Here is a 26,126-nt window from a genome sequence, read left to right on the forward strand (position 1 = left end):
CGGAATAACTCATACATTGGGTGGCTATGGTACATGTTTGTGTCTGCCTTGCAAATGTCTTTGAGCATCTCTTTTGGCATTTTCTTTTGATATCTCTCATACTTTAGTATTTTATGGCCGTCGCCCTCGCCCACGCCCACGCCCCCCTCGTTCCTGGCGTCGCTGCATAGCCATCGCTCCATACTCTGGGCCGACATCCACGAAGTAGTCTTCGTCTTCAAAGGTGATCCGACGCATCTCGTCGCCGCCCCGGCGCGGGAATGATCCCTTACGTAGTAGTTCGTCAAATTGGTCCAAGCGCTTGTCCGCGATAGGGCGGGCAACAGGGAGGTAGTACAGTTTGGGTTTGGCAGTGGTGGATTTGAATAGTTCATCCAAAGGCTTGAAGCCCTGTCCAGGTCGTGACGGGGGTGGGGCATTGGAAGCGCGCTCGATCTGCCCGTGGCTGCCGCGAGGCCCAAGTGGCGGTGTCCGGTTGAAGCCGGGCTCCCGAGTTCGTGATGGAGCGGCGCGCGAGTTGAGCCCAGCTTCGGCCAAAGTAGTTATCGCCCCGTTGTCGGTCGTTTCGTATTGAACTTCCCAGCGAACTGGTGGACCGGCCCGGTCCCGCGATGCCTCCTCTGTGCGAATCCATTCCTGGACCTTTTCGTCGGGGATGAAGTCTACCCAGAGATTCTTGCGGTTTCGCTCGTCCGGCCACACCTTTCCGTGGAGAGTCGAGCGCACCCGCGATGCTGCTGTGATATCGCTGAACTGGACAAAACAGTGTGTTTTGATGGAGTCGAGGAAGAACTCTCGGACGACATCAGGGTTGGGAGATGAGCCAGGAGCGGAAGCGACACTAATGAGGTGCTTGCGCAATGCTGGGGGCTGTAGAGGGCGCATCAATCCGTCAATATAGAGGGAGGCGGTTGCAGGATGCCGCGCAGGCTCAACATCGGCATCTTCCATGATGACGTCCAACGCCGAAGATTGTGCTGCGGTGGGAGCAAATAGCCCCCGGAAACGCGCATCCTTGGCTGGAACCGAAGGTTCTTTTTTCTGGTCCTCGGGAGATTTTTGTCCTTGCGCATCCTTGGTCTCTTCCTCTCGAGGGATGGACTCTTGGTCCTCCTGCGATGGAGCTAGGGAGCTTTCCTCCCTGGCTCGAGCTTTCTTATTCGCAACCGCCTCTGGTGTTGGGACGGGACTCTGACTGCGGCGCTTCCGCTTTCGTTTATCCTCTAGGTCCTCTTCGAGAGGGAGTGGTGTGGATAGCTCTGTGATTGCCTCCGAGACCAGAGGCGCCGGGAGTTCTGCGGAGATTGCGAAATCTGCTCTGTCGGTTTGATCGGCGATCCCGGGAGCCTGCTCGACTGATTCAGATTCGGCCGCTGCCTTGTTCACTTCCTCGGATGGCTGAGACCGAGCAGCTGCCACCAATTTCTCATTTTCTGCAGGTTCTCCATTGTCAGTTGCTAACTCTGGTGCAAATTTGGTTTTTTCTTGCACTTCCTCATGCGCCTTGTCGGATGTCAGGGCAGCTCGTGAGGGATGGGTGTCTTGTGTCGTAGGTGCTTCTGGATGCTTGGGTTCTTCAGGTGGTGGCTGTTCCGGCTGCAGCTCTTGCGCTTGGGGAGAGGTATCTGATGTGGGTTTCGGCTGTACTTTCGGCTCTACAGCTTCGGTATCTGCAGCTTTGGTCTCTGCAGCTCCAACCTCGGGGGCTGTATCCCTTGTTTGGGCTTTAGCGTCCTCCTCAACTAGCTTGTCAATGAAGTGCTGTTTGAGGCGAAGGCCGGTCTGGGGGATGCCGCGCTTCTTGAGCTCCGCCTTCAGGTCGGCGACCTTTAAAGAGGAGTAATCAGCCATGGTACCTGGACATGAGTTGGGTAAGGTGAATTGTGGAGAGGTTGGGACAACTAGATTAAAGGCGGTGAGAGACGGCATACCGGGTGGAAGCTCTGGGTCAAACCTCTGGGTCGAGTGGAGAATGACAGTGGAGAAGAGTGGAAACTGACGAAGGATGACCGCTATGTACTACAGTACTGTATGCTTGAGTTTGTCAGATTGGGTCTGTATAATAGATTCATGTGGTGCAGAGAAGGCACTTTAATCTGTGTGCACGTGATTTATCCATGGTCAACTCCGAGCCCGAGTCCAGTCAGTCAGGAGCTGTTAGCAATCATCGTCAACTCCCATGAACTGGAATGTAATCCTTGTCTAGGAGGATCTGAATCTATTGAGAGAATTGCACCCACAACAATGGCGTCGTCAATGACAGAAGTCAAAACCGACGAACAGCACGTGGCGAGCTGGGTTTCGGGCGATGCAAACAGTAATGAATTTGCCGGTTCTACAGGCAGGCCGGCAACCACCTTCGACGCGATATCCGATCATGCCAGCTTACGTGGAGAAGCCGAGTATCCAACCGGTGCGAAATTCTGGCTCCTCATGCTCACCCTGGCTGCTGTCCTGATCTTGAGCAGCGTAGACATGAACATCGTCGCTACGGCCGTGCCTAGCATTACAGACTATTTCCACACTGTTGCAGATGTCGGGTGGTATTCCTCTGCGTTCAGGCTCTGCCAGTGCTCCTTCCAGTTTGTTTTGGGCAAGGGGTACAAGCTCTTCTCTATTAAGTCTGTCTTTTTGTTTGCCAATGCTATTTCTATAGCAGGTTCGCTGCTCTGCGGGGCGGCCAGTACGTCCACCATGCTCATCGTTGGGAGGGGTGTAGCTGGACTAGGATCTTCGTGCAATCAACACCTTTACGTAGACGACCTATGTCCACCGGCGTGATGGGAGCCGTCGAAGGCCTGGCTACGCTATCCGCACCACTTCTCGGCGGAGCCATTGTGCAGTCAATTGGCTGGCGGTGGTGTTTTTACATCAACGCACCTCTTGGTGCTGTTACGCTGGTATTGACAATGTGTTGTTTCTCAGATACGATACCTAGATCGCAACTTGGGCGATGGGCTTGGCTTCCTTACTGCTCCGCCCAGGTCGATAGCACTGTTGCTGCTGTAGACCGCTACTCGGCTACAATCGAATCTCGAATGCCCTCCGAGTCACTTTTATCGATCTCTACACCGACCCTTTTCATCGATGAAGACCTAAACGCGGCTTCTGTGTCACAGAAGTGCTTTATTCGCTCGATCTTAACAAAGGTGAAGGCTCCGCGTTTCAAATTGATCGCCCCCGGTCTTGAGGTCCCACATAACAAGATCGCATTTGCGAGGCGTCAGAAGTTTACCGATATACCCCGCGAGGATTCGGGCAAGAATATCCCACCGGTCTTGCTCTTTGTGTCTACCGATAGTAGCCGGATGGTAAATTTCAATGAGGAAATTTGATGGTTATTCTCCGGATCAGATGACAATATCATATTTAACGAGAATGATCTTATTCCCACCGGATTATATAGTGAATCTTTACATCGATGTGATTACGATACCGAGGAAGCTGGCTTCCGCCTTCTACTTCCATTCACACTGCGGCCTGATTTCCGTGATGAGGAGGAGGCGAGAATGAGTGGTGGACGTTTGGTTACCTCAGGTTCCTTCACGGAACTCTTTCAGCATGGCTTCAGCCCATTTGGAGGTGAACGGCGGGCACAGAGACTAGAGAGGCTGTTCCAGCGGTGGACAGAACTAATCGAAAGTGGTGTATGGACAGTGGGGAAGGACGGTGTGGAGGGAGGAATCGATAAATTCCGGGATGCAGATAATGGTAACGGTGCCTGGATGGGTTATTGGATCGCCCCTGATTGGTGATACGCTGGTCACTTTTTTTTGTAGTATTCATAGTTTAATTTTGTTAACAACTATCCTATAATTAGACCTGGCACTCACCCGCGGGTCAGGGTGAGGAGGTTTGCTAAGCGAAAGTTCCAAGCCCCGATGTTTTCCTTGTTAAACACTAGGGGTCTCTCGTTTAATTGTGAATGCAATGAGTGCTAAGAAATCTGCCTAATGCCGGACCAGGGAGATCTTGTAAGTAGGCCTAATTAGGTCTTGACTATCTGTCCGGGCGTATTCAAAGATACGTTTAGAAAGAGATTGGGAAGAATGAATCAAAAGGTGCCTTGAAAAACTTTTAGAGAGATATATAGGAGGTTTACAAGCCCGTCTGGACTAAGAGTATAAAGTGTTTAGGTCCTTTTGTAGTATGTACCAAGGCCCGGCTGCATATGCTAGATAGAATTGACGCTAATCCACGACCCCATGCGGAAGGAAAGAAACATAGTCCACCGGAGCCGGTTCAACCCCGTCAGGCTTACCAACAATTTTCAACATATCGCCCTTCTTGACCGTGACTCCACGGAACTTGATGCGTATGGCAGAGTGACCGTCCAAATAAATAGAAGGCGTGTGGCTGAGAACATCCTCGCTATTTCCAATCCATTCGCCAATCTGGCGATCATTCAAGTAGATCTGCCAATGGGACTGACCCCCGTAGAGATCAAAGTAATTGACAGCAAGGTCATAGGTTCCCGAGGGAAAGTCGACCTTGGTCGTAGCCGTACCCACGGTGTTATTACTAACAGTAACAATGGCCACGGAGCGGGAGGCTGCCTCGAAAGGACTGACCGTGTAGGTCTTGTATCCGTCTAGTGCCATATCCTCGGCCTCAATACGCCATGGGTAGTGGCTGACGCGTTTAGAGTCGTCGGGAATGCTGGTCATATTATAGTAAAAGTTGGAGATTGCATCACGCCAGACGATCGAGTGACCGGTCTGGTAGTCGAGACGATGGCGCACGTGGTTGTATCGTTCTTCGTCAACCTTGCCTTTTAGGGATTCCCACTGTGTGAAGAAGCTTTGTGCCGTGTCGGCACCGCTGTAGTGCGCGTCGTAGAAATGCTGAATGACAGTCTTTCCGGAGTGGAGATGGTGAGTCCAGTTGACGTGATGGAACCAGAGGCAGAGGTTATCCGGTGTGGTATCAATGTTTTCGTACATGGCTGCAATCTCCTCCGGGTATTGGCCGGAGTATCCAGTTCCGTTGGAGATCGTACGATCCATCCCGACTGTCGTATGGTCTGCACGGGTCCACTGACCCCATCCGTTATTGTCCTGAGTGGCAGGGTTGGGGCCGTAGTGAGTGTACAAGATATCGGTCAGTGTCTGAATGCCCAAGTTGCCGCTATAGTTTAAGTAAGCGGGCCAAGATTCCATGGACATTCGCGTCAAAGTCTTGAGTACGGTGGGATCAAGACCGAATGTCAGTTGGATCCAGTCTTGTACCATGGCTTCAGGGTCGTCGGCTGGGTTCCATGCCAGACGGCCGTATGCATAGAGATTGGACATGGACAGGTAGCTGCCCAGCCAAGTGGTATTGGTGCCGACATTCACGACAGCGGCAGATCCACCTAGCTTCCGGTTGAAGCGTTTGCCCGTCACAATATCACGAACCAAGGAAGGCTTGTGGTCGACCCGAAGATCAAAATCCAAGACGGTCTTCCAAAGAGGGGGAAGATACACAAGGTGAGATTGTTGTCCAAGGTACTCCTGTGTCACTTCCAGCTCGATAGCAGTGTTTGTATTGAGCAAGTTTGCAAACAGAGGCGAGGTTGGCTCGCGAACCTGGAAGTCAATGGGACCATATTTAATCTGGATGACCACGTTTTCTTCAAACTCTCCGTCCAGGGGCTTGAAGAAATCGACTGCCGCCTTGGCGCGATCCGCTTTCCAGTCTGACTCGTTGAGCTGGTTGTAAACAAAGGCACGGAACATAACGATGCCTCCGTACGGCTGCAATGCCTTGGCGAAAAGATTTGCGCCTTGAGCCAGGGTGCGATTATAAATCTCAGGACCCGGCTGACCTTCGGAGTCTCCCTTGACAAGATAGCCAGCCATATCAGGAACATTCTGATAGAGCTGATCCGTAATGTTTGACCACCACTTGATAACGGAAGAATTCAGAGGATCGTAGGTGTCAAGGCCACCGAAAGTTTCAGGGGATGCAAAGTTGAGTGAGATCCCTACCTTCACCCCGTATGGTCGGAAGGCATCGGCGATTCGACCAAGGCCCTTGAGATTTTCAGACGACAGAAGACTGGCATTTGCATTTACATTGTTGACAACCACTGCGTTGATTCGAATGGAAGCCAGAAGACGCCCATACTGCTTGACGCGGGTCAGATCTTCGACGACGGTTCCATTCTTGAAGAAGATCGATGGACCACCATAGCCTCGTTCGATGCTTCCGTCCAGGTTATCCCACTGATTGACCCATCGAATCGGGGCGGATGGGCTCGTGGCATATGCAACTTCGGAGAAGTTTCCTTGTGCCAGCATCGACAGGTATTCAAAGGCACCATAGAGAGCGCCTCTATCATTGGATCCGAGGATTTGGACATCATTACCCTTGGTGCTAAGCCAGAACCCATCCTCTTCGAGTTCAGGGATTTCACTCAAATTTCCGCACGTTTTGCGATACTGCTCGATGGTACCGACGACGACGGACGAGGACGCCTTGCATTGGCCGTGAATAAGTTCGGCGTGAGAACCACAGATGCTTTTCAATCCTGTTTGCAGCTCTGTCCCCGCAACGTATATGGGGCTTGTTTCGGTTGCATTGAGGACGACAATGTTGGCAGGGACCTTCGAATGGCATTGGGTAGTACACGGTAATGGTGCATATCGCAGCCAACCGTCCAAGCCATTCTCTGCGGCAACAAAGCCTAAAGACGCGAGGAGAAAGAAAGCTCGCATGGTGAAGGTGAAAAACAGATCGGACCACCATCCCTTGTCAATGTATCTCGGAGCTTCTTATACCGATTCGTGCGGGAGCATTGAACGATCGGCAGATGCTAGAATGACGCCTTTCCCGGGATGTTCAGGCTAAACCTGTCAAGAAGCTTAGTCTTAACCGAGGGTTTCCCCAAGAGTTCAGGCTATAGGTGCTGGAACTAATCGCGATGCGGAGGGCGAGGTGGCTCCCCCAACTTCCCCCAACTTCCTCCAACTTCCCCCAACTGCCCCGCACACACCGGGCGTGGGGGTTCATGGATCGTCTTGTGGGGAGTTGCGTGAGTACTAAGGAGAGAAATGATGACATAGTTTTTTGTAAGAATAATTGCGTGATTTGTATGCTTTTTCTAAAGAACGCCTTTTTCCAGGGCGGGCTATCATCTTTGTTTTCACCCAAACGTCCCTAGCCCCTGATTTGGTATTATCGGGCAGCAAGATCCAAGAAGTCATAAATCATCAATTTCCATGTATTGCAGTAGGGTATGTACTGAACAGTCATGGGAATCCTTTCAAAACCAAGGCTGGGTATAATACGTTTACTCCTGGCTGAGAATGTCGGAGTCACCGGCATCCAGGATGGCCATGACGGAGCAGCGGAATAGTTTACCGCAGGCGGTGCCAAGTTCAATCTATACAAGTATTAGTTGATTCGCTCTCCGGGATCTCTTTATTAGGAGATCCCATCGCTGAGCAACTTCACTCTCCGAAGTGGACATTCCCCCTTCTTCTCCGAGTAGCAAAGCTGGCTTGCAGCTGCGACATCTCACATAGCGAGAGTCGGCTTGGGTAAGGTTGACGTACGTTGTTGCCATTGAAGTGGTGCACAGGAGTCTTGGCGAGCATGGCGTAGTACTCCAGCTCGGACTTGCGCAGAGGAGGGCAGTTGGCGGAGATGAGGACGAGCTTGGCCTTGCCGGACCGAAGAGTCTTCATGGTCGACTTGTTACCCATGGTGACTGAAGGGAATTAGCGGTTTGATCGATTGTAATTGCGAATTGAAGCGAGACTAACCCTTGCCAGACTTCATGACGAGGGCAAGGCGGGAAGAGATGTTGTCTCCGGACTTGGTCTTGGCCATTGTGACGGTATGGAGTGAATAATTTTGTTAACAAGGAAATGAAGTCGAGTGTGAAGAAGAATCAAGAAATTTCGGATGTGGAAAAATCACGCCACAGTGTGGGCTGACCGCCCGCCCGCTGATTGGCAAACCGGGTATCGCGGGGACCCTGACTCATTTAGCGGGACCGGAGGGATATTTCTTCTCCTTTCTCTTCCCTTCTTGTTCCCTTTAACCTTCATCTCCATTCAAGAATGGCTTCCGACCAGAGCAGTGCTCCCACTGCGCGACTCCGTCAGTCTATACCCTGCCCCAATTGTCCTAGACGGCTACTAAATCCCGTAGAGAGAGTCGAATCGCAGCCGGAGAACCCTTACGCCCGCTTGATTGAGGATCAATCAATTGCAGTCATTCCCTCCTTCACCCTCGAGTCCGGGGATACGCTGTACAATGTCCCCGTTGCCTATACTACTCGGGGTGTCCTTTCCCCCAAGGGTGATAACGTCCTGGTGATCTGTCATGCCCTGAGTGGCAGCGCCGATGTCGCAGATTGGTGGGGCCCTCTCATGGGCGGTCCCGGTCAAGCCTTCGACGTGTCGCGGTTTTTCGTGGTCTGCCTGAACAGTCTGGGTAGCCCGTACGGCAGTGCGAGTGCGGTCACTTATAAGGGTGGTAAGCCTGAAAATGGCTACTATGGTCCTGAGTTCCCTCTCACCACTGTTCGTGACGACGTGAACATTCATAAGATTGTCCTGGACGATCTCGGCGTCAAGCAGATCGCCGCAGTGGTCGGCGGCTCTATGGGTGGTATGCTCACCCTCGAGTATGCCTTCTTTGGAAAGGACTATGTGCGTGCCATCGTGCCAATCGCGACCTCCGCTCGCCACTCCGCCTGGTGCATTAGCTGGGGTGAGGCACAGAGACAGAGCATCTACAGTGACCCCAAGTATGATGACGGATACTATCCCTTCGACGATCCGCCATCCACCGGTCTCGGAGCAGCCCGTATGTCGGCGCTGCTCACTTACCGCAGCCGCAACTCGTTCGAGTCGCGCTTTGGCCGAAATGTGCCAGACCCAACCAAGCGGCAAAACATCAACGGCACCGAGAAGCTGCCCACGCCTCCCAACGAGCATTGGGCCATCCACAACGATGGCCACCGCGGTGGTCTCTCGTCCCGCTCCGAGAGTCGACAAAACTCCCCCACTCCCGCCCCGCAGACGGAAGTTCAATACATGGACCCGCAGTTCTCTGGCACCAAGATTTTGTCGGCCCCGACCCCCGCCAAGACTAATCTTACTGGTCGTCCGCGTCCGCCGACCTACTTCTCGGCTCAGTCGTACCTTCGGTACCAGGGAGAAAAGTTTGTTAATCGATTTGACGCCAATTGCTACATTGCCATGACCCGTAAGCTCGACACTCACGACGTGTCCCGTCACCGTGTCAACCAGGACGCGGAGGACCCTGTCCACGAAGCCCTATCTCGGGTGGAGCAGCCCGCTCTCGTTCTGGGGATTGAGTCGGATGGTCTCTTCACCTTCGCCGAACAGGAGGAGATTGCTGCCGGTATTCCCGACTCGCGACTTAAGCGCATTGATAGCCCCGAGGGCCACGACGCTTTCCTTCTGCAGTTTGAGCAGGTCAACCGCCACATCGTGGAGTTCTTCCACGAGGTTCTGCCCGACATCATGGCCCACTCTGGTGCCGAGGGCGCCGCCGCTTTGGCCAGTGTCAACAAGTTGACGAAGAGCAGCACCTTCGGTGAGGCAGAGGTGGAGGACATTACCGCGTGGTAAACTCCATGCCATCACATCAGTGCACTTTGGCGCAGATCGTTCTGCAGCCACCCCATGCCCCCCGTCTCAGACGTGGAATCCCACCCAGCCGTGTCTCTTCTGAAATAGTAGATTCCGGCGTGGGCCCGCGTCCTGATGGCGGCCCATGGCGCACCGGGGGAAGTAGAGGTTGCCGTTCTTTTATCCGTTTCGCTAGTCAGGGAGATGAGCATCCAACTGCCTCTCTCGAATCTCACAGGGCCTTATCCATGTCGAGATGACTGCACAAGAAGCATCCAACTGCTCTCCATCAGACCCACCCTCTGGGTCACTTTTTTCCAGGAGAAATCTCACTCCGGGGGTTGATGGGTCATTTCATGAAGCCGAAACCTGGCGAATTGCTTAGGTATCGTGCTGCGACAGCGTGTCGCTTTTACATTTTGAACATCAAAAATAGACATTGGGCTGTATAATCTCTTCCGATCACATCTGTGCATTTTCGTAAAACCATAGATTATTATCTTAGCCGGAATGGGATTGAAAGATGGCGAGACGGTGATATGTATCTTTGCCATCTAATCCCGAGTATCTTAAGGCCTTCTTCGCGCCAAGGTGGGATGGGATGTCAGCAGCTGGTTACATTTGCACTGACCCGTGGCGTGTTCGTGGCGCTGGCCCCCGGTCTTGGCAGCGTATTGGGCATGTCCTATACAGAAAGCTACTATCTAAAGGGCGGAAATATACGATGTGTAAGATTTACACCCGCAGCTGAAAGACGGAGACGGGGCCGTTGGTGGTTTGACGAGTCTCTGTTTTGATTGTGGCGTACCCACGGACCGGGCAGCTACAGGGGTTTGTCTATTAGCTGATGCCAGGGACCATAGGAGAAGAACGGGGCATAGTTTTATGCGAGTGAATCCCTCGAAGTGGGTTTTCATTAGTTACAGAAGCAGGAGCAGCCGACATGATGGAGATAGACTCGGTTTATTAGGCTCGGTCACATTTTCTATCTTTGTCCTTCTCCGTACGACGATCCATATACAAAGGAGACTTGCTGGGATGAGTGGTATGAAATAAAATTAAAAAGCCGTGTTCCGAATCCGTGATCAAAGGCATAAAAGGGGCGAAAAAGAGAAACACGAGCCAGTTGATATGAGGACCGTACCGAGGTCAGCGACAAGATTGAGCAAACTGACTACCGAATTGTTCTTTCGGGGCTGCCACGATGCCGTAGCCGTCGCAGTATCCCAAATAATTATTTATTTTGATTTCTCCTTTCCCGGTAACTTCCTAGACGCCTGACTATTTCGAAACCTTTGCTAGGCGATCTCATGTCACCCTCGATCGATGAGTCAACTTGCCCCAGCTCGTTAAAATACTGGCTCGGGCCTAAAACCGGGTTCTAACGTAAGGCGGGGTCGAGGGGGTGTGAGTAACCGATTCGCTCCGCCGTTCATGCAGCTATCGCCGCTTTGACCAAGTATACCCATTAGAGATTTACCTGATTTGTGTGATGATTTCGAGGGCGGTCCGTTGGACCGTTGCGAGTGGGCCTGGGCCTCAGTGCCCGCACCAGAAACCTCGTCTTAATATAAGAAGCAAATTAAACCACCACGGTACCCCATCACCCGGTGACCCTTGCTCTGAGTCAGGCGTCGCTAGCGTCGGGGATGTGTGGATCCTCTCGGCGATCGCTTGGAAGGAGGGCAACAGGTCACGGCCGCAGTTCCCATGTGCGACTGAGTGATTCTTTATCGCACGAGAGGCAAGAAGCTAACACAGCCCCAGCACGGGCCCAGCAAGTAGCTAGCTTCATCCAAAAAGGGGGCCGTTCGAAGCGGAGGTGAATCCGATACTAGCAGAGTCTAGACTTGTCTGCGGTGCTTTGTTCGATGATCTTGAACCGCATCGGGTGCCGGCCATCACTCCAGTGTGCGCGTTGTGGAGGGAGCCGCGTCCTGGAGTCCGGTTTGATATGTTGATATCCTCGTTATCCTCGCTATCCCGGCCCCATTCAGCCCCATCCTGGCCCAGCCCTAATACAACCCATGGCAACCTCGGGCCTGCAATGGACTCCACTCTGGCTTCTGCAAGCTTAGTGAATTGCACCTATGATGAGCCCCGACGGCTTAGCGCCCTTCTTTATCGTCCCTACTTTCCCCTCGCTCCACCCGCCGCTAAATCTGGGCTCTGGGCCCCGGGCACCGGTCATGAGGCTGACCCTTGAAAAAGTCGCCATCTCCTCTTTCTACCATTTGACTCAGATAAAAGCGTTCTAAGCGTTCGTTGCGTCCTTCGATCTGCGTTCCGCTACACATCCCTCGTTTGCCCCCCGCATACCAACCCGTCGCACGGCCAACACATTGGCTTTTTTTGAATGCAACGTCTGGGTTGACATCAGAAAGCCAGGGATCTGCTCTACCTTGCTCCGTTGCTCTGGAGAAAGCGCTTCTCGATTTGGTGTTGAATCTCTTCGCCACAACATTCGTCCTATTCTTAGATTTGCAGCGCATAGCCGGCGTTGGCACGTCACTTCTTTTGCATACTCTTGAAGACTACAAAGTATCTCGGTTCTACTGCAAAGCTCCTGCCACCGCTTTCAACGGATTGACTTCGTCGAAAATCCGTAAACAAACCCGCCATCTACACGCGCCCCGCCATCAACAAACACCGCGCTCCTCTCGACGACGATGGAGCGCAAACTTTCTGAAAAAGCTACCAAGATGCGCCAGCGCTTCACCTTCACTCGCGGTAGCCAGCGACGACACCGCGCTTCAACCATGAATTCGTCCGGAGCTACAAGCACGCCCAACAGCCGCCCTCGCTCCTCCACGACCCCCGTCTCGTCCAACTCTACCGAGATTGCGTGGCACAACACAGACCCCAGTCGACACTACGATTTCACCGACGAGCCGGGATATTTCCGTCCTGTTTCACCATTCATCAGCCGACAGGAGATCGAAGAAGATCTAGAAGACGAGATTACCCACGCCTGCACAATGCTTGCCCACGACGTCGAGCAAGAATTATCGATATTGCAGGCCTTCGACACGGAGCTACGTCCTAACACTGGCAGTGGAAGCATGGTCCAAGCTTTATCTGAAACGCACCTTAACTCCCTAGACCAAATGAGCCTAGTTTTGCCTCACGGGGCAACGGAAAATGAGTTCACCGCATGCAAGCCGATGCATGACTCGGGCGTTGCGTTCAGCGGCCAGTCTTCAGGACGCTGTGGCCAACCCGGCCGAAACAGCCTATCGGGGACCGGTGCTTCAGCTGGAGCTGGGAGATTCTACGGACGAAGGACTCCACCTGAAGAGCACTGTAAAAGAGGTCGCCAGCGTGGACGGAGTGTTGCTACCGATGTCACTTCGCTGCGCTCCCGGTCTCGCTCCCGTGCTTCCAGCATCGACATGTTCCCCTACAGTCCCCCGCAACCAAATGCATTGTGGTCGCACGAAATCGCCAAGGATATCCCGCTTTCCGACGAGCTTTTTTCAGAACCGGAATCCTCCCTCGGCGTAGAGGGAATGACATGGCTCCGGGCTAGTGATGACATAAAACGTCTTTACGACGCTTCTAGCCCGTCTCAAAGCGCCGAACACGTTGGCTTCACACCAGCCCCTCTCTCCGGTCCAGGCCCGCGCCGGTTCTACAGTACGCGCCAGTTACCATCAAAAAAGAGATTCGGCCCGCGTGAGTTATCATATAAGGTGCGCGGGAGCCGTGGCTCGAGTCTTCACGGCGGTCTTTCCGTGCGCAGTCTCTCGTTTGACGAAGAGCGAGACTTCTCTTTCGACAACGATTCGCGGGACGTCCATTCAGCGCAAGCATACAACGCCCAAAACTTTTATTCGCTAGTCGTCACCCCAGATGCAAATGCTCAACCTCGCCATAAACGCAAGCGGGCATCGCAGCTATTCAAGAGGCTAGCTGGGCTAGGCAAACGACGGAAGGACCAGGAGTCCTTCCGAAACAGGAGGATGGATAGGCCTATGGTGGCTGCTGCGTGATGATTCCCAAAACACTTATGATACCATGTCGATCGTTCCCTTTTCTCTTGTCTTACATAGATTTTATTGTATATACCCCATTTGAGCTATACATCCACTGTGCAACGTTTATTTAATTTCTTTTTCAATAGTCTGATACTCCCGGTAGATAATTGAAGTTAGGATTGCGTTGATGTCTCACGTTGTGAAACATGCATCTTATAGTTGGTGGGACCCGGCCCGAGGCAGAGTTGGTCCCTTGCATGCATAATATTGAGGGGATGGCACGAGGGTCTTGTTTCTATTGTCATCCAATAAAGTCTATTCAAATTGTGAAAGGGATTATTGATACTGATCGTATGGTTGTGTCTCAGATGATGTCCCGTATTTCACTAGCCAGCTTGCATCCATCTTTTCGTGAACCAAACCAACACCCATCCTGAAGCCAAGGACTGCCAAATATGAAACATGCTCCAGATCAGAAAAGCTGGGGATGCTTCCATTTCGGCAGATCCTTGATCTGGCAACAAAGCTTGTAGCAGATCTCGGGTGTCACCACGCTGTCGTTCCGATAGGACGGGTGAGACTGGATCATATGTCGCATCCATCGTGCATCAGTCCACAACTGACCCGAAGCCCTTTTGCTAACGAACTGGATGTACGGCATGAAGAGTGATTTTTCCGCGTCGGAAACGGGACCGCTATCAAGATACGCGTTGATGAGTGGTATGAAGCCGGGGAATCTGTTCCTGCAATTCGCACAGCATTCGTCCCGGCAGCGGTTGCTCGAGCCACAGAAAATCTCCTTGAGAGAAAGCTGCTGGATTGTGACTTTGGTCGAGTCGCTGTTCGATGGCTCGTCAAAAGTCCAGTCCCCAGTGCGGAACCAGAATTGCTCATGAAGAACCGCGTTGCGGTTCATGGCACGCTGCATATTCTCAACCACCAGCTTCATGGGAACGTAGAGGTTCACGTGGAAATGTTCCATCGCATGGCGCAAAACCACCATGAAAACAATAAAAGCTGCAGTTTCGAAATCGGTCAATTGCACCTCCATCGGCCGGAATTCGACTCGCCATCCCGCGTTTTCATCGAGTGGGAGTTTCACCCGCACATGGGGCCATAGGGAATTGTATAGTGTTCTCAAATGGTATGTATCGTCCGGGCCGAGGGCTTCCAGGTGATCTGCTTCCAGAAGCAAAGGGTCGTATTGCAGGAAGCGAGCGAAATGAGATGCGAGATTCTTGTTCATTCCTTCTTTTTGGAGCTTTTCCTGAATGTCCGAGGGAGTTGGGAGGTAGGATTGGTACTTTTCATCGACGTCTCTGCTCAGATAGATAGGACTAGTGCAGGCGCGGAGACTTGCATCAATCTCATGCTGTTCCCATGTCTCCTACCGAGATGAAACCATTAACATCGTAACTCATTCAAACTCGAAGTCAACATACCATCTTCAAGACCTCGGCTGGGCTTCGTTCGTCCGCCATATGGCGATACGAATTCCACCGCGTATCAGTATCCACCAGGAATCCCTGGTAGGCCGGCGTAGCAGCTGTCAACGCCATCATCAGTGGGCCAAGAATAGACAACTGGTCATGGAGCTGACATGCTTCGTCGATGTTCTTCGCTTGAAATGTTACTTGCAGTGCACACACCCCCGGCGCATATCCGAATTTATCCAAGACCACTTCATCCTGCGATATGGTTAGCCGATTGATCGTGTGCTTTTCAATGCTTCCAACGCTCCACTTACAAGTTCGGTAAACCTATCTTGAAACACTGGTAGTGCGGCGTCAAAATCACGCTCCCGTCTCGCCTTGATGTTTTCGCCGAGGCATTTCCATCGCTTGTATCCGCTCAGTGCGAGGTCCATGTCCCCGTGTAAAGGCTTTTCGATGGTCAGGGCATCGAGAGTTTTGAATGATTCGGCTGCGCCGAAGCGTGGGAATCCCGCTAAAGTGAGAATGGCGTCTTCGGGTCCTAGCAAGCTCTGGATATTCCTTCGCCTGTGAAGATTAATATTTGGAAAGCGTGATGCTCCAAGAACCTTACCTCTCCGCCAATTTGTGTTCAATATGGAGAGCCCCAGAGAGACCGGGCCCAAGAGGAGGAGCGGCTACCGTTTCCACCATGTACCGCATACCTTCCGGGTGAAGTTCAAATTCCTGTCGGCCCATTCTACCAAAGGTGAGCTGATTATCATGGACTTGGGCTGTAGTGGTGGGTCAAGCTCACTGCTTTCGATGTTCATTCCATTTCTCCAGAACATAATGCTGTTGAAGGCCCAGGCTGACCTTTTGTTCTTTATGGTCAAATGACACCAAAGTATGTTCGACCTAGGATGGATTAGAGCACTCGAGGAGATGATGCAGAATAGCTTCTGATAGGAGAGTCTACCTCATCCCCCCAAAAAGGCGGGGAATTATCCAAATCCTTGTACTTCTGCCACAGCGATCTGAGTTGCTAGAATGTATAACATGGATCAGCTACGGCGCAATCAATGCATAATAGAAGCTTATCAGCGCGAAGCCTCTACTCGGAAATCTTTACCTCGAAAGCCAAATTTCGAACACTCTGGAGGAACGGCTGCGATTCCTTCCAGGTAAGACTGTCCAACGTTAGCTTAGGGCATGAAGGCCATGGGAAGGGATTCATACTAAGTTTTTTCGTCGTCATCTATAGAGGCCCCCATCTTTGCGGATGAATGAGAAAACAAATACTGTGTCTGATTACCCTTCATTCATGGGGAGTTTATACTGCTCTAGACCTTTATAATGTGCCTTGCGTCTGCTCTTGCCGTGGAACTTGAGATGCAGGGTGCAAAGCGTGATGTCATATGTCATATTCCTTGGCGATATACGAGAACGAATACATGCGTGGCCGGCTGAGATTGCATTGCCTCGAGATATGCAGTGGCTACTTGATTGCCCCCGTTCACTGGAGCAGTAGGAATGTAAGCTTCTCATGCCATTTGGAATGACGTAGCCTTGAGATACTCTGGGCTTCGTATCTATAGTCCCTATATCGTAGATGAACCCTGTCTATTTATCAATACGTTCGTTCCACCTATATTTCAAGGTTTAGATCCCGACGGCTTGCAGGCGGCACGATGAGTGCTCAGACGAGTGGCTATAACCATTCCAATGACAATTCAAAACTGATGTGCACTGCATAACCAATGGCAACAAGAGACTCGTGGCCTTTCCACAGCGCAAGTGGTGGTGTTGCTTCGCTATTCGGTGTTGGTGGGTGGCTCCTTGGTTTATCTATGCAGGATGAAGCAGGGGGGTAGGCAGCGGTGTAGGAACATTCTACAAGACGGGTCAACTAGTATACCTGCGGCTTAGCTGCATCTCGGATAGCCTCGTCTTCCGCAAGACTTCATTGGATGTTTCAGAGTGAGCAGAGACTCTTATCTCGTGGAGTCAATGGAAAATAACCAGTGGCTTTGATTGTTTCATTACAGAACAGGGTATACGAGATATTTTTTCTTGACATTCAGCAAAGTATATAAGGAAAACAGAGTGGATGGTCCCAAACGCCGCCAAAATGCAATGTGCATTGATCACAGTAAAAGAGTAAAACAACAAGAGAGAAATACGAATGGGATATTGAAAGAAACTGAAAGCCAGACACATCAACTTATCCGCAACTATAACTCACACTATCTCACGGGGTATCTCATGCTCCACGACGAGGGCGTTTGTTGTCGCTTCCCATCCTCGGGCCTCGTGCATTTCCATCACCATTGTTGTCTTCGGGGTTGGGACGTCCGCGCTTGCGATGTCCTGCGCCGCCACTGTCACGATGGTGGTCTCGGTCACGACCGCGCTCACCACGGCGCTCACGCTCACGATCTCGGTTTTCGTTGCGGTTGCCACGGTCTCCACCTCCAGAGCCCCAACGGCGAGGGGTGCTGGTTTCATCGCTGGGCAAAGGAGGCGGCGGGGGAGGTGGGGGAGGGGGAGGCGCTCCCATAGAGGATGGTGGTCGTAGACGGCCTTCTTCATTGGCGCTGCCAGGAGCCGGTCCGCCGGCGTCTGGTGGCCCATCATCACGATCACGTCGATCTCGGCGTCTTGTCTCTTCACGTGAGCTGTTTGTCCGGCGCAAATTCTCACGGGACTCAGCGTGGCGTTCACGATCGCGGTCCTTCTCTTCTCGACCCGCACCACTACCGACGTCGCTTCTGCGGTTGCGCTCACGGTCAGAGTCACGAGCACGGCGTTCCTCACGTCGGTTACCACCGCCACTGTTGGTGCTCTCTTCACCACGACGCTCACGATCTTTATCGCGATTCCGATCACGGCCAGAGCGACGGTTGTCAGGGCCAGCGTCATCAATCAAGTCACCTCGGCCGGGACGGTTGCGTGACTGGCCATCATCTTCGGTTGAGCTGGGACCGGTGGGTGGTGGACGATTTGAGGTCTGCGGAGAAGAAGTGTTTCCAGCATCTGATTGTCGATTTCCACCTCTTCCACGGGCAGGCGGCGTGGCAGCAGGGCCACGCTCAGCAGGGCTATTTGTCTGCTGGAGCATGTTGTTGATACCGGCAAACCGCTTATCGCCGCGCCCACGGTCCCCGCCGGGGCCACGGGGAGCTTGTTGCTGATTGAGCCCTCCTCGAGGACCAGAGGGAGGCGTCATCGCAGCTGGTGGCGTTTGCTGAGATGGTTTGTCATCGACGATATTGCGGAGTCGATCGGGATGGACACCGGATGCAACAGGGGTCTCGGGGGGAGGAGGGGGAGGAGGGGGAGCAGGAGCAGCAGGAGACTGTTCAGGACCACCGCGCCCACCTTGTCGGCTAGGGCCAGTGGGCATCTGACGCTCGGGGGTGGGCGCTGTACCGTTGGGCGGGCGGCCCGAGGCATTACGCCCGCGAGGATTCCGTGTGCTTCGAGGCCCAGATGGGATCTCAGATTGGGATTCGGGTAGACGCAGCCGACCGTGATTCAAGTCAGGACCCACACCGGCATCTCTCGGTTCAGCAGCACGGTCTCGTGGGCCCCGAGGGAACTCATCATGGCGAGGAAGTTGGGTGAAGTTGGCAGATCGTCGGTCGTCGGGGAATCGCTCAGGGCGATTGGGTAGATCGGATCTTGGGGGCGACAAAGCACGCGAAGGCCGGTCAGGTCGCATTGGTTCTCCACGACGAGGGCCATCGCCGGGACGGTCGGGGAAATCAGGCATAAGTTCATCACGAGCAGGTCCATCACGGCCATGGAATGGGTCAGGGCGCAGACGACCAGGGCGATCAGCAGCCCACTCCGGCTCTCGTGGCATACGGCCGTCGCGATAGGGAGGGCCGCGCATAGGATCGTCGGGTAGAGGTCTCATACCGAAGCGATCACGGGCATTTGGAGGACCGTCGAAAGAGCGAGGATCAGGGCCTCCGTGACGAGTGCGCGGGTTGAAGTCAGAGTGCCTATCTCGTCGGTCGTCCACCATCAGGTCAGGCCGTGGGGGTAGTCTGCCGTCACTATGTCGAGGCGGACGACCTGACTGTTGGCGCTGTGACGAAGAACGTTCAGGTTCTGCTCGTCTTGGAATATCAGACTGGCGACCTGATTCGGAGGCTCGAGAGCCTGGCCGGGGTCGCACGGGAGGTTCGACCTGCCCACGGATATCGGGACGGTCATCGTGACCCGTGTCAAAAGCAGCAGCGGACGTTCCCGAATCAGTACCAGCCTCTGCTGCCTTTGCGTCTTCCAACCCCTTGACGGAGGCCGCATCAGCCATCTTCGCATCCTCAATTTCACCGTCCTCCACTTCCATCTTGCCAGATACTTCTCGATTCGCTTCGGCCGCACTGATAATTGACAGGTTAGTCGACTAGTAATGTTGGTGGTCATGTCATGATGACTTACTCTTGGCCGTATGTTGGCTTGAACTCCGGAGCTGAAGCATTAAGCGAATTTGGAGTCCCGGAGCGTCGTTGTGAAGCATCACCCTTGCCATCGCTAGGCGGCTGAGAGCCAGACTTGGACTGCTCGGAACCAGGTGCGGCTTTGACCAGGTTGAAGGCTTGAGGAAGCATCCACTTCTTCTCCCGGCGGTTGAGATCGCCGATCAGGGATGCTGCAGGAATCTTAACGTCGTCTCGTTCGTCGTTCTTGCTGAGGTTGTTGACACAGGTCAACATGTCACGGCCGATCCAGTTCACAGCAGGGAAATGCTGGACGACTGCCTTAAGGACACTGATCGCATTTCGAATGTGCATGTACTCGCCCCCGTTAAGACAAGTCTTGAGCGCATTGGAAAACAGGCGGTGCCACTTATAGAGAAGACGACGGAAGTCCTCGAACTCCAAGAAGGCAAGCGGGACGCCCTCGGGCCCGACGTTCTTGGCAAACCCAGGGAGGTCTTTCTTGGTACCAAAGGCCTCTCTTTCGTAGACAGCCTTATCGGCATGCCAGCGAGAGAGATCGCGCAAGACTTCGTTGAGGAAGCGTCCTAAGTTGTCAGCCTCTTTGGAAGTGCACAAGAAAATTAGGGCTGTAAGTCTTTGCTCGCGGAAGAGCTGGTCGAGGAGGCCAACAGTTCTGAAGTTGGGAGTACCCGAACTGTGCAGGAACTTTAGCACCTTGAAACAGAAGAAAGCATCGAGTGGTGACAGGAGCAGTCGCGGAATAAAGCATTGCTCCAGCAAAGCAATGTTCAAGGCATCATGCTTGAGGCGCATGCCGGCGAACCACTGATCTTTTTCCTTCAGCAAGCGAGTGCGAGTTTGGCCGTATGCAGTCAAGTGGTTCTTGTTTTCCCGGAGAAGTCGATCACGGAGATCTGTAATAGCTTTCCTATCTCTGTCCTTGCGCTGGGTACCAGCTAAACTCAGATCAGACCGGTCATTAGAGATGGTCATGATTCGTTTCTTCAGCCGTCCCATCTCCTCATCATAGGATTGACCTGGAACATGTACATCGTAAAGAGCCAGTTGCCAGAAGGTAGCATAGAAGTGTGCACCAACAACCTCCCATGTGTCGGCAGGCAAGGCAGATTTGACATTCTCAATCAGATCTTGCATCACAGGGTTAGAAGACAGAGGCGCAGGGGTGGCTTCTTCTTTGTCCACTTCCATAGCTGTCTCAGCGATGGTCTGTCCTGTCTTGGATGTCCCTTCTCCATCGTCGGCAGTGTCCATCTGATTCTCATCACTGGGCTGAGAGGCGTTCTCAGTGTTTTCTTTCGCCGAGGATTCTATATCCGGCTTGGATGGTTCGATCTCGGCAATCTTTCGGGAAATACTGGCTCGGCGAATCCAGAAAGCGATCTCCGGCTGAATGCCAAACTCTTTGACGAGAGCGGCAAAGTCGGGCACAAAGGAGTCAAACTCATCTATCGACAGATTGCTCCGCAGCAAGTCCAGGTACTGGGTGAGGATTCGGTGAATCTCATCGAAGATATTTCCGAGAAGTTTGAGTTCCGATGAAGACTCATTGAAGACACATGTCAATCGCTCCTGGGCAATTGCGACGAGTAGCTGGCCTGCGAGTCGGGTGTGAGTGAGCGACTTGATCAGTCGCTTCGAAGTAGTCTTGGACTCGTGTCGCTTATCCAGGAGCTGCAGAATAGTCTGCGACTGGAGGATGTCTCCGCCTGCCATGGCTTGAACTTGGGCATCGTTAAAGTTGTTGTCCGTGATGATGCCAGCCATGGACACGATCATTTGTTCCAAAACGATCAGGTCGGTGGAGTTATTGCGACGCAGCTGTTCCACGACATATTGTAATAACGGCGTAGGATCCATAATCGAGTATCGCTTGAAGGCTCGACCGGCGAAAGTGGACAAAGCGTTCAGCCACCGGCTAGTGAGCAAACCACCCTCCTGTACACGACTTCTCCCTTTCTGACCAAGAGAGTTGATGAGTGACCAGGTCAGAATATCGTATCCCAGGTTGGTGAAATAACGTGCGCACTCAACGACGACTTCGATAAGGTTTTCGTACGATTCGATCTGACTGATGGCGACGTTGATCACAATTCCGGGGTTGGCGTAGGCAATTTTGGCCAGTGCACGAGCCATGGGCCTCGTGTTGGTCTTGCTGAGTCGCTTCAGCACGTCCTTGGTCTCGGCCCTCGCCTGGTCAAAGGCAGACTTGATGTCTGGCAATCTGGATGTCTGGCCAGAATACCATTCTGCATACATATTGTACCGGACCTCACGAGGAAAGAAGCTAAGGAGATCGAATATCTCGTTGACGACACCTGGGTTTGCTTTGGTCAAACTGACAGAGGGCAACAAAAGGCGCTTGCAGAGATCTCGCCAGCGAACTCTGTTTTCTTCAGAAGTGTCCCTTGTCAGACTGTCCTTACCGATACGCGCCAGTTTCGTGAGCAAGCTTGCATCCTGACCAATCTTGTGGCCAGAGAGGTTGAGAAATGAGGAACAGAGGGCGAAGAGGTCATCCACGGACTGGCAAATTGGGATGTTGTTTGACCACTCATCCCAGTAAAATCGATAGGCGATTCCTTCATTTTCGTCATCCGTGTCCAATTTGGGCCATCGAAGGAGTCGTTTTGCTGCTGGCTGCGCAAGTCGAAGCTGACCCTTGGGGAGACCAGACTGATCCGTGCTCAATATTTGTCGCTGGCCTGTGAAGTCTTCTTCGGGGAGAGGGCGGAGCGATGAATAGACCTTGCTGAGCGAGTGATGAAGAATGCGGTGGATGAAATCAGGAAGTTCAGGGAAGCCATCCATCAGCCAGGGGAACTTGCTCATGACGAAGAGGGCTTCAGGAATAGCACCAATGAGAAGAAGACTCTTGAGAAGCAACACCTTTTGGTCAATGGGGTCCGGCAGCTCATTCTCTGTCTTGCCAGACTGTTTGTCGGCCTCTTGATCTTTTGATGGGGTGGCTTTGCGCGAGTCCTCGCGAAGGCGTGGTGTTGGAATCGTGTCATCTGACAGTGCACCAGCAAGCATGAGAGCGTTAACTCCACCACCTGGCCGGGCAGCCTTTTCCCTCTCTGTCTTCTCAGTCATCTTCTCCGTCTTCAACTCCTCCATCATTTCGTCGGGTCTCCAGAGGTGCGTGTAGAGGTCACGTAGAGAGATGAAGCCAACTTTGATGAGCAACGCGGATAGATAGATAAGGTTATCTGGCAATGTATCGTCCTTGGAACGCACAGAAGAGGCGTAGAATCGCAGCTTGAATCCAAGAAGCTGTGCTGCTACTCGATTGCCCTTTGGTGGCAAGGTCCCTGTCTCTTGGATCCATGCTCGTGTTGCTTCTTCTTCTTCGGAGGGGTTATTGCTTTCCGGAAGCAATTGAAGTCTTTCTTCTTCCGAGATTGGCTTGTGCCCAATCTCGAAGAAAGCTTGGATACCGACCTCTCGCACTCGGTCCCAGAATCTTCGATCGCGTTCCTCATTTGATTTCATAATGGCGGCTTGCTCGTCTTCCGTTGTGGTCCAGCCTGCTGATTCTGGAAGTGCCCAGTTTGGCAGTCCGAAGGAGCGTAGGGTCTCCTGTGTGCCCTGAGACGGGCCTTCTTTGGGCCACCAGGAGCTGGCTCGCAGCAATTTCACAAAGAAACGATATTGTTTGACAAGCACCGCAGCGAACACGTCCAGTGTCACATCTAGAACTCGACCAACATCCATATCAAACGCGCCAATCATGGCCTTTACCCTCTCGAACGTGTCTTCAACCACTTCGCCTGATGGAGGCTCATTGCTGCTAGTGGTGAAGAGCTCAGTGAGGAGTTTCGAATATCCCTCCGACTCTTCCCGGAGAAGATTGTAGTTGGATTGACGGTAAAGCAAATTGGTTTGCTTGCGAATTCCCATACGCGCAAAGGTCTCACGAACCAATCCTAGCGATTGCAACAAAGGTGTATCGAGTTGGAGACGCATGAGGGCGGGGGATATCGAAGTCGCAAAAACGAGGGGTTTCAAGGCGGGGTTGGAGGTGTCAGAATCGGTGATGATGGAAAGGATATCGAGGAATAATGACCGTGGATCAAACTCAGAAGGCGAAACTTGAGCAGCTTCACCCTCCGTGTTCACATCCTGAGACACGATATTCTCGCCGATAATTTCTTTGACGGCAGCTCCTGCCTCTGAGGGTGACATTCGTCCATAAAGCGCAGATCGAATGAGCTCCTGGTAGACAGAAGCCAGACCAGCGAGATTCTCTTCCATCCGAGCCGAAGTTCCTTCTTCCACGACCGTTTGCTTTCCGGTGGATGACCATTCCTCAAGAGCCGAGTCCGTTACATATTCGTAGTCGTAGGGAGGAGGGGGGCCAGATGGGCGACTCGTAGGAGGCTCGGATTCGGTGTGGGATAGAGGATTCGTCTGCAAATGCGCGGCCGGGGTGTTGGGTGCTGGAGACAGGGCGGGCTGGGCCGTTGGGGTCTCGCCAGTTGGTTGCGTAGTCTCTATACCCTCCCTGGACTGGGTAGGAGGAGGAGGGGACATTGCGCTGGGCTCCCTGTGCTGCGAACTCGAAAAATTTTGCTGGCTTTCATACGATCCTCGGCGAGAATTGTTTCGACCACCACCACGATTCGAGTAGCGGCGCGACCGGTCGCGCATATCATTCTGCTCTCTGGATGGGCTGGACTGATGACCATGGTGCTGCGCCATATTGAGGGTGCCAGGGCGATGAGGTGATGGTCGCAAGGCTTCGTTGCTCGCCGAATCTCCGGACCAAGAGCGCTCACCGCGCTTTCGCTTTCCACCCTGCCCGGGCGCCATATCGGTCAGAGTACCAGCTTAGACGCGAAGGGCAGAGACGGTGGGGAGTGATGTTGAGAGGTTGTAACTCATGAGGGTTGAATCTGGGAGGATGACAGCACAATTGTCAGCAATTGAGATCAATGTGGGAGAGCAAGTTCATATCACGTAATGCGTGCAGGGGAGGCATACCAGCGACAAAGCTTCATCAAGGAGAGGGTGGAGAGAGAAAGTCGACGTGGGAGGATGGCGATGAAAGACCCGTATGATGGCAGGAAGCTTCGACCGGAGGTGAAGATTGGTCCGAGCGCTTGACGGCCTGAGGTGTCCAGTGTAATCCAACGGTCTGCGGATTCATTCTTAATTGTGATGTTGTATTGTTCCTGTTGTTCCCATTGATTCTTCACTGACTTGTCGAGGCTTACAATATTATTGAATTCAATTGTTTGTTTTTTGTTGCTTTGAGTGTCGATACAATGACTAGGATTCCGTGCTCATACCTTTGAGCCTAATCTATATCCAACCTATCTGACACATGGCAGTCTAAATTTGAAATAATTTCTTGAATGGCTCAAAAATAAGAAGATCCTTAATACTAACTTGGAACTTGTGCAATAAACTGGCTTATTTCAGGCCAAGATCCTTAGCCTCAAGCGCAACAATTTCAGGAATCAAATCAATCAGCTTCGGTTTCTTTGGATCCCAGCCAAACAATTTGCGAGCACGGATGGCATGGCCTCGAGAGTTGCTTCCCCAGGCGTAAATGCCAGCAGGATGGAGGTCGGTAGTCTGTGTATCATCAATGGAGTCAACCTCGGGAGACTTGATGAACTTCTGGGCAAAGGCCTCCTCAGCCACCTTTCGCTGGATATCACCCCAGACGAAAGAGCCGTTCTCAGCAAGGTAGTAACCCTCGTCGTTCCAGGTCGCCTTGCCACCGCCAGCAGCTGCCGCGTCGCCCAATGCCAGGTAGACATTGCTCAAATCTTGGACGTGCACCTGATGCCAAACATTCTCGCCCTTACCGACCAGGAAGCCCTTGCCACGCTTCAGAACTGCGGCACTCAGCCAGTAGGCCTGCACGCTCTTGGTGTTGCAGGGACCACGGCCGGGACCATAGATAGTAGGAGGGCAGACAATGGCGGTGCGGACACTGGATGGATCGCGCTTGCCAGCATCAATGATGATCTCGTCCACGTTGCGGTGGAAAGCATCAGCAGGCAGGTTGAGGAGCTCGCTCACGCCCTCCCAGTCATTATACTCCTTGGGTCGCTCAATACCGTAGGTATGAGCACGCTGGTCCTCAATGGTCAGAATACCGGTACCAGAGGTGTGAATCAACCAGAGAGGGCGCTCAGCCGTATGGTGCTGGGAGCCCTTGGCAATAGCCTGAGCCGCTGCAACATGGTCGCAGTCGGCGAAGTCTGGAAAATAGGTTAGGCGTGACTCTATCAACTTATGGAGTTGCAAACTGACGAAAGACGATGTCGGCATTCTTGACTTCTTCCTCGATGATATCAGAGGAGTCCAGATCACCGTGAACAATCCGGATGTTCGGGTACTGGGCCGTGACTTGCTCTGCCTTGTCCTTGTTGCGGACAAGAGCCGACAGCTGCCAGTCGGGATGGGCGTTGACAATGGTCCAGAGGCCATCGCCGCCAATATACCCACTGGCACCGGTTCTGCAGAGACGATCAGATCACTTGTCAGGCGTGCTGAGTGAGGTAACCTACAGGAAGACCTTGGGATGAGCCATGTTGAAATTGGATACGATGGAGCTATCAATGGAGGTGAGGGGAAGGGAAGCGTATGAGAGAAATAAAGAATGTGAAGTCAGACGAGTGTGGCCTGTTACATGTTTTGTACTTGCTTTCAAATCAA

The 26,126-nt window shown here is 52.8% G+C and overlaps 9 protein-coding genes across 9 annotated transcripts; 3 read left to right on the plus strand and 6 right to left on the minus strand.

Moving 5' to 3' along the window:
• Nucleotides 1–111: 111 nt before the first annotated feature.
• On the minus strand, nt 112–1,851 carry N7498_010719 (SAP domain protein; the record flags this gene model as incomplete). The annotated part of the gene is made up of 1 exon (XM_058457775.1): nt 112–1,851. One exon carries the CDS (start codon nt 1,849–1,851, stop codon nt 112–114), a length of 1,740 nt encoding a protein of 579 aa, XP_058304674.1.
• Nucleotides 1,852–2,244: 393 nt separating this feature from the next.
• Nucleotides 2,245–3,755, plus strand: N7498_010720 (uncharacterized protein; the record flags this gene model as incomplete). Its single annotated transcript, XM_058457776.1, has 3 exons — nt 2,245–2,621; nt 2,660–3,311; nt 3,378–3,755. The coding sequence occupies 3 exons, from the start codon at nt 2,245–2,247 to the stop codon at nt 3,753–3,755; spliced, it is 1,407 nt and encodes a 468-aa protein (XP_058304675.1).
• A 435-nt stretch (nt 3,756–4,190) lies between these two features.
• Nucleotides 4,191–6,698, minus strand: aguA (alpha-glucuronidase; the record flags this gene model as incomplete). The annotated part of the gene is made up of 1 exon (XM_058457777.1): nt 4,191–6,698. The coding sequence occupies one exon, from the start codon at nt 6,696–6,698 to the stop codon at nt 4,191–4,193; it is 2,508 nt and encodes an 835-aa protein (XP_058304676.1).
• A 575-nt stretch (nt 6,699–7,273) lies between these two features.
• N7498_010722 (60S ribosomal protein eL30) lies at nt 7,274–7,840 on the minus strand (the record flags this gene model as incomplete). Its single annotated transcript, XM_058457778.1, has 3 exons — nt 7,749–7,840; nt 7,539–7,693; nt 7,274–7,366 (listed from the first exon to the last, which is right to left on the minus strand). Exons 1-3 carry the CDS (start codon nt 7,813–7,815, stop codon nt 7,274–7,276), a joined length of 315 nt encoding a protein of 104 aa, XP_058304677.1. The 5' UTR covers nt 7,816–7,840.
• A 208-nt stretch (nt 7,841–8,048) lies between these two features.
• On the plus strand, nt 8,049–9,590 carry met2 (homoserine O-acetyltransferase; the record flags this gene model as incomplete). The annotated part of the gene is made up of 2 exons (XM_058457779.1): nt 8,049–8,088; nt 8,140–9,590. The coding sequence occupies 2 exons, from the start codon at nt 8,049–8,051 to the stop codon at nt 9,588–9,590; spliced, it is 1,491 nt and encodes a 496-aa protein (XP_058304678.1).
• A 2,669-nt stretch (nt 9,591–12,259) lies between these two features.
• On the plus strand, nt 12,260–13,582 carry N7498_010724 (uncharacterized protein; the record flags this gene model as incomplete). The annotated part of the gene is made up of 1 exon (XM_058457780.1): nt 12,260–13,582. The coding sequence occupies one exon, from the start codon at nt 12,260–12,262 to the stop codon at nt 13,580–13,582; it is 1,323 nt and encodes a 440-aa protein (XP_058304679.1).
• Nucleotides 13,583–14,039: 457 nt separating this feature from the next.
• On the minus strand, nt 14,040–16,253 carry N7498_010725 (glutamate cysteine ligase; the record flags this gene model as incomplete). The annotated part of the gene is made up of 7 exons (XM_058457781.1): nt 14,040–14,954; nt 15,010–15,255; nt 15,315–15,567; nt 15,614–15,739; nt 15,797–15,897; nt 16,112–16,169; nt 16,219–16,253. The coding sequence occupies 7 exons, from the start codon at nt 16,251–16,253 to the stop codon at nt 14,040–14,042; spliced, it is 1,734 nt and encodes a 577-aa protein (XP_058304680.1).
• Nucleotides 16,254–17,242: 989 nt separating this feature from the next.
• N7498_010726 (putative THO complex component (Rlr1)) lies at nt 17,243–24,266 on the minus strand (the record flags this gene model as incomplete). The annotated part of the gene is made up of 2 exons (XM_058457782.1): nt 17,243–19,373; nt 19,432–24,266. The coding sequence occupies 2 exons, from the start codon at nt 24,264–24,266 to the stop codon at nt 17,243–17,245; spliced, it is 6,966 nt and encodes a 2,321-aa protein (XP_058304681.1).
• Nucleotides 24,267–24,869: 603 nt separating this feature from the next.
• Nucleotides 24,870–26,001, minus strand: N7498_010727 (putative nucleoside-diphosphate-sugar epimerase; the record flags this gene model as incomplete). Its single annotated transcript, XM_058457783.1, has 3 exons — nt 24,870–25,669; nt 25,722–25,927; nt 25,979–26,001. The coding sequence occupies 3 exons, from the start codon at nt 25,999–26,001 to the stop codon at nt 24,870–24,872; spliced, it is 1,029 nt and encodes a 342-aa protein (XP_058304682.1).
• Nucleotides 26,002–26,126: the final 125 nt, after the last annotated feature.

The sequence above is a fragment of the Penicillium cinerascens genome, assembly GCF_028974065.1.
Source record: "Penicillium cinerascens strain IBT 15544 chromosome Unknown scaffold_4_segment0_segment1, whole genome shotgun sequence".
Lineage (NCBI taxonomy): Eukaryota > Fungi > Ascomycota > Eurotiomycetes > Eurotiales > Aspergillaceae > Penicillium > Penicillium cinerascens.